This window comes from Nicotiana sylvestris, chromosome 11 (assembly GCF_000393655.2).
Source record: "Nicotiana sylvestris chromosome 11, ASM39365v2, whole genome shotgun sequence".
Taxonomy (NCBI): Eukaryota; Viridiplantae; Streptophyta; class Magnoliopsida; order Solanales; family Solanaceae; genus Nicotiana; species Nicotiana sylvestris.
The window spans coordinates 6,480,652-6,487,837 of NC_091067.1; the positions used below are offsets into that span (position 1 = coordinate 6,480,652).

The 7,186-nt window shown below is 44.7% G+C and overlaps 1 protein-coding gene across 1 annotated transcript; it reads right to left on the bottom strand.

Moving 5' to 3' along the window:
- Positions 1 to 882: 882 nt before the first annotated feature.
- On the bottom strand, positions 883 to 3,426 carry LOC138880693 (uncharacterized). Its single transcript, XM_070160869.1, has 3 exons — positions 3,162 to 3,426; positions 2,802 to 2,951; positions 883 to 902 (listed from the first exon to the last, which is right to left on the bottom strand). Exons 1-3 carry the CDS (start codon positions 3,424 to 3,426, stop codon positions 883 to 885), a joined length of 435 nt encoding a protein of 144 aa, XP_070016970.1.
- Between the last annotated feature and the right edge of the window lie 3,760 nt (positions 3,427 to 7,186).

Here is a 7,186-nt window from a genome sequence, read left to right on the forward strand (position 1 = left end):
GTCTAAAAATACAGAAAAGAACAAGATAGGAAGGAGGAAAGCAAGGCTACGGATGGAAAGCAGGGCTATGGATGCCATGCAGCTACTTGCGATCTCCGGCAAACTCTGGATAAGCCGAGGACCCTCACTCTGCCGCACGGGCACCTGAAATAACGTGAGTACGCCAACTCAGTAATTAACTAAAGTAAATAAGGTCTGAAAGCAGTGACGAGCAGTTAAAAATCAAATAAAAGAGTAAACAACAGAATAACAAATCAACTCCACAGTTTAAAACAAGTTTCGTCATAAAATATCCAGTTTCAGTTGGAATACTTGAAATCATATACTTAGCAATTTTTCAACAGAGGCTTATTTTAAAAGAAATGTGAAATCAATGAAAATATCACAAATGGGGCCCTCTAGCAAGGTATCACTCAGACTATGGCCTCTCGAACAGTTTCTCAGTCACTCGTGACTCAACTCTCGTCACTGAGTATTCACCCTCAGCACTTAGGCTCATTAATATCTCATAATAATAATAATCATAGTAACCGCTGCAGCGTGCAGCCCGATCTATAGTTATAGTCGACTACGCTCACTAGGGGTGTACAGACTCCGGAGGGGCTCCTACAGCCTAAGCGCCATATCGTTGCGACGCACAGCCCGATCCAATATATATATCCCGATCTATAGTTATAGTCGAGTACGCTCACTAGGGGTGTACAGACTCCGGAGGGGCTCCTACATCCCAAGCGTCATATCGTTGCGACGCGCAGCCCGATCCAATATATATATATCGCTGCGCGCGTGCAGCCCAATCCATATAAGTATTGTTGTGGCGTGCGGACCGATCCATAATTCACACATATATAAATATCCTCACCATTAGGTTCTCAACCTCTCTCAGTCATTAACCTCACAGCCTTTCAGGCACAACAGTAAAAATTAGGGAACTCAGTCCAACCAGCCCTCACGTCTAAGAAGTAGAGTGATAAAACCAGTTTTAAACAATAAATAGGTAAAACATGACCGAGGATATGCTTTCAAACAAGTAGAGTGAGGAAAAACATTAAAAATGCCCCTAAGGTCTCAACAGGTCGGCACAAAGCCCCAAACATGGCATACAGCCCATAATAAAGTATAATGACTAAAGTACGGAATATCATAAGGTATCAAATCAAATACGCGGCTTATAGTCGCTACGGGACGGACCAAGTCACAATCCCTACCAGTGCATGCCCACACGCTCTTCACCTAGTATGTGCGCCACCGCATTTATCAAAACAATTCAAGTATCGGGGTTTTGTACCCTCAGTTCTAGATTTACAATGGTTACTTATCTCAAACCGGATGAAAACACTACCCCTCAATGCCTTTGACTCTCGCTTCGGCCTCAACTCGTGCCGAATCTACCCAAAATCAGAATCATAACATTAGAATAGGCTAAAGGGACGAAGCCCAAACGAAAATAATCAAATTATACCAAAAATCCCGAAATTGACCAAACCCGACCCCCGAGCCCACATATCAAAACTCGATAAAAATCACATCAACGGGATCTTTATCCTTCCACGAGTCAATACATACCAAAAATACTGAAATCGGAGTCCAAATGACCCCTCAAATTCTCATTTTAAAGTATCTTAATCTCAAGCCCTAATCCCCAATTTTCTTCCTTAATCTCCACTAATACTATGATTAAACAATGAAAAAATGATCATAAATCCAAATAATGAAGCTTAGGGAACTTACCCAACTGATAGCCCTTGATTTCTCTTGAATTCCACTGCCTTAGCCCATTTCCCGTCTTCAAAAATGGAGAACTTAGCAAAAATTCGCGAAAGAAACAATATATACCTTCTGACCCAGGGATCCGCACCTGCGGTCCATCAACCACTTTTGCGGTCCAAGACACCGCACCTGCGGTTTCCACTTAAGTGACCAAAGTCGCATTTGCAACCAAATAGTCGTGCCTGCGCCATCGCATGTGCGTTCAGCCAACTGCATCTGTAGCTCTTGCCCTTCTCCTCCTTGACCGCTTCTCCGGTCCTTCCCTCGCATCTGCGGCATCACACCTGCGGTCACCAAACCTTAGGTGCGGAAATACCAGAAGTAGAAAATCTGCAACTTCACCAAAAATTCTCAAACTCTCTGTCAACCATCCGAAATCGCCCCGAGGCCCCGGGGACCTCAACCAAAAGCACCAACATATCCCAAAACCTTATTCAAACTTATACAAATCTTCAAAACACCACAAACAATACCGAATCAACCAAAATACACTGGATTCAAGCCTAAGTTTCCAAAATCTTCTAAATTACGCTTTTGATAAAAAAAAAACAACCAAACCACGTTCGAATGACTTGAAATTTTACAAACACATCCCAAATGACTCAACGGAACTACTGCAACTCTTGGAATTCCATTCCGACCCCTATATCAAAAATTCACTATCGCCAATTCAAGCCTAAATCTACTATGAACCCCTAAAACTCATTCTGATCACGCTTCAAAGTCCCAAATCACCTCCCAAAGCTAACCGAACCATCAAAACTCACATTCGAGCCCTCTAATACATAAGTCAACATCTGATTGACTTTTTCCAACATAAGCTTCTTCAAAAGAGACTAAGTGTCTCAAGCCTTACCAAATCCTTTCTGAACTCAAACCAATCAACCCGATCACATATAGAACCATTAGACAAAGAAATAAAAAGTAGAAATGGGGGAAACAGAGCGGTAACTCATGAGATGACTGGTCGGGTCATCACATCCTCCCCAACTTAAACAAACATTCATCCTCGAAGGAGTCAAGAAACATACCTGAAGCCTCAAATATGTGAGGATATCTTCTCCGCATCTCCCGCTCGGTATCCCAGGTAGCCTCTTCCACAGGCCAATCTCTCCACTGTACTTTCACTGAAGCTATATCCTTTGACCTTAACTTTCGAACCTGATGACCCAAAATAGCTACTGGATCAACATCATAGGTCAAATCATCATCCAACTGAACTGTGTTGAAATACAGAACATGAGACGGATCCCCAATATACTTCTGGAGCATAGAAACATGAAATACCAGATACACACTCGACAAGCTATATGGAAAAGCAAGCTCATAAGACACATCCCAAATCCTTCGAAGTACCTCAAACGGCCCAATGAAACGAGGACTTAATTTACCTTTCTTCCCAAATATCATAACACCCTTCATGGGCGAAACCTTCAACAGAACCTTCTCGCCAACCATGTAGGACATATCTCGAACGTTCCTGTCAGCATAACTCTTTTGCCTTGATTGTGCTCTACGAAGTCTCTCCTGAATTACCTTCACCTTTTCCAAGGCATCCTGCACCAAGTCTGTCCCTGATAGCCTAGCCTCACCCGGCTTGAACCAGCCAATTGGAGATCTACACTGCCTCCCATACAAAGCCTCATATCGAGCCATCTTAATACTCGACTGGTAGTTGTTGTTATAAGCAAACTCTGCAAGCGGTAGAAACTGATCCCATGACCCTCCGAAATCAATGACACAAGCATGCAACATGTCCTCCAATATCTGAATAGTGTGCTCGGACTGCCCGTCCGTTTGAGGGTGAAAAGTTATGCTCAACTCAACCTGAGTACCCAACTCTCGCTGCACAGACCTCCAAAACTGCGAAGTAAACTAAGTGCCCCTATCTGAAATGATGAAACTGGGACACCATGCAAATGAATAATCTCCCGAATATAGATCTCTGCCAACCGCTCGGAAGAATAGGTAGTACACACAGGAATGAAGTGCGTGGACTTGGTCAGTCGATCCATAATCACCCAAATAGCATCGAACTTCTTCAAAGTCCGTGGAAGTCCAACTACAAAGTCCATAGTGATCCTCTCCCACTTCCACTCTAGAATATGCATCTGTTGAAGCAAGCCACCTGGTCTCTGATGCTCATATTTTACCTGTTGACAATTGAGACACTGAGCTACAAATCCCACAATGTCTTTCTTCATTATTCTCCACCAATAATGCTGCCTCAAATCCTGATACATCTTCGCAGCACCCGGATGGATGGAATATTGCGAGTTGTGGGCCTCCTCCAGAATCAACTCCCAAAGCCTATCTACATTGGGCACACAAATCCGGTCTTGCATCCTCAACACCCCATCATTACCAATAGTCACATATCTGGCATCATCATGCTGAACTCTGTCCTTCAGGACAAGAAAATGTGGATCATTATATTGGTGCTCCCTGATGCAATTATATAAGCAAGACCGAGAAACTACGCAAGCCAATACCCGACTGGGCTCCGAAATATCTAACCTCATGAACCGATTGGCCAAGGCCTGAACATCAACTGCAAGAGGTCTATCACCAACTGAAATATATGCTAAACTCCACATAATCACCGCTTTTTGGCTCAAAGCATCGGCCACCACATTAGTCTTCCCCGGATGTACAATATAGTGATATCATAATCCTTAAGAAACTCCAACCACCTCCGCTGCCTCAAATTGAGATCCTTCTATTTGAACAAGTGCTGGAGGCTACGATGATTAGTAAACACCTCACAAGACACACCATACAAGTAATGCCTCCAAATCTTCAACGCGTGGACAATGGCAGCCAACTCCAAATCATGAACGGGGTAGTTCTTCTCATGGGGATTCAACTAACGAGAAGCATAAGCAATAACTCTACTCTCTTGCATCAATACACTACCAATACCAACCCTCGAAGAATCACCATACACAGTATATGAACCTGAAGTTGATGGCAAAACTAACACGGGACCTGTGGTCAAGGCTGTCTTGAGCTTCTGAAAGCTCTCCTCACACTCATCCGACCATACAAATGAAGCACCTTTCTGAGTCAACTTCAGTAAAGGCGATGCGATAGACAAGAATCCCTAAACAAACTGGCGATAATAGCTTGCCAAACCAAGAAAACTGCGAATCTCTATGGCTGAGGACGGTCTGGGCCAACTTTGAACTGCCTCTATCTTCTTCGGATCAACCTGAATACCATTGTTGGACACCACGTGCCCCAAGAAAGCCACTGAACTGATCCAAAACTCACACTTGGAGAATTTTGCATAAAGTTTCTCCTCCCTCAATCTCTGCAACACAACTCTCAAATGCACCACGTGCTCCTCCTGAATACGTGAATACACTAGAATATCATCAATGAAAACTATGCCAAACGAGTCGAGATAAGGCCAGAACACGCTGTTCATCAAATGCATGAACGTTGTTGGGGCATTGGTCGGCCCAAAAGACATCACCAAGAACTCATAATGACCATATCGGGTCCAGAAAGTTGTCTTAAGAATATCCGAGTCCCTGATCATCAACTGGTGATAACCGGAACAGAGATCAATCTTGGAGAACACTCTCGCTCCCTGAAGCTGGTCGAATAAATTATCAATGCGAGGCAAGGGATACTTGTTCTTAATTGTTACCTTGTTCAATAGCCTATAATCGATGCACATCCTCATAACTTCATCCTTCTTCTTCACAAATAGAACCGGCACACCCCAAGGAGACACACTAGGTCGAATGAACCCCTTATCAAGGAGTTCCTGAAGCTGCTCCTTTAACTCTTTCAACTCCGCTGGTGCCATACAATACGGAGGAATAGAAATGGGCTGAGTGCCTGGCACCAGGTCAATACTAAAATCAATATCCCTGTCCGGTGGCATGCCTAGTAGGTCTGTAGGAAACACATCGGGAAAATCCCTCACAACTGGGACATAATCAATACTGGGAGTCTTTGCATCGACATCCCTCACAAAGGCCGGATACGAAAGACATCCCTTCCTAACTATTTGTTGGGACTTCAAGAACGAGATCGCTCTATTGGTAACATAATCAGTCAAACCTCACCACTCGATCTGTGGTACACGCGGTATAGCCAATGTGACTGTCTTGGCATGATAGTCCAAAATAGCACAAGACGTAGATAGTCAATCCATGCCCAAAATGACATCAAAATCCACCATACACAATAATAAAAGATCCACTCGGGTTTTTAGACCCCTAGTTATCACCACACATGACCGGTACACATGGTCTATAACAACAGTATCACCCACCGGAGTAGATACATAAACAGGTGAAACAAGAGACTCACGGAGGGTATCCAAATAACTAGCAAAGTATGATGACACATAAGAAAAGGTGGAACCAAGATCAAATAATACAGAGACATCTATGTGGTAGACTGAAACAATACCTGAAATCATGGTATCTGAAGCAGCAACATCTGGTCTACCTGGGAGGGCATAGAAATGAGCCTAACCACCACCTAATCGACCTCCCCCTCTAGGGTGACCCCTAGCTGACTGACCTCCACCCCTAGCTAGCTGAGTGTGTGGTGAAGTAATTGGAGCTAAAGTCGAGGGCTGACCCCTCTGCTGAGACGGACCATCATAAAGACGGGGACATTGCCTCCTCATACGCCCAAACTCTCCACACTCATAACAACTCTCCTGTGCTGGAGGTGGGGACTGAAGGGAACCCCTGGCACTGGAATGACCAGTAGAAGGACTTGGCATTGAAGAACCCTGAACTAATGGGGCACGAGACAAACTCTGGGCTAGAAGGGCATTGAGTGATGAGTGGCCCTGATGAGAACTATGAGAACCATGACCCGATGATGCCCCCATGATAACCTGGGCGAGCTAACTGAGCCTGCCTGAATAGACGGCCGCATCCCTACTAGAACTGACCCCTCGAAGGAGCACTTCTAAAGCTACTAGATCCCCGAGGCCTCTTGGCCTCCCTTTCCTCTCGCTCCTGGATACGGACCGACTCAATCTCACGAGCGATGTTAACAACCTCCTCGAAAGTAGCACCTATCACCCTCTCCCTAGTCATGAGAATCTGAAGCTGATATGTGAGGCCATTAACGAACCTCCAGATCCTCTCTCGATCTGTGGGAACCAACCAGACCGCATGACGAGCTAACTCAGAGAACCGCATCTTATACCGCGTCACAGTCATCTCTCCTTGACGCAACTGCTCGAACTGCCTACGCAGCTCCTCTCAGTGAGACTATGGCACATATTTCTCCAAAAGGAGAACAGAGAACTGCTGCCAAGTAAGGAGAGTTTCACCAACAGGCCTACGCTTCTCATAAGCCTCCCACCAAGTGAAGGTAGCCTCAGAAAACTGAAATGTAGTGAATGCTACACCACTGGTCTCTAGAATACTCGTTGTAC

Excerpts from the sequence above, each read along its gene's own strand:
- LOC138880693 (XM_070160869.1), bottom strand. The coding sequence starts at position 3,426 with ATGGCTCGATATGAGGCTTTGTATGGGAGGCAGTGTAGATCTCCAATT. Across the intron at positions 2,952-3,161 it reads TATGATATTTGGGAAGAAAG|TAGCTATTTTGGGTCATCAG; the intron begins GTAAATTAAGTC and ends ATGTTGATCCAG. Across the intron at positions 903-2,801 it reads TCACATATTTGAGGCTTCAG|GCTGTGAGGTTAATGACTGA; the intron begins GTATGTTTCTTG and ends TGTGCCTGAAAG.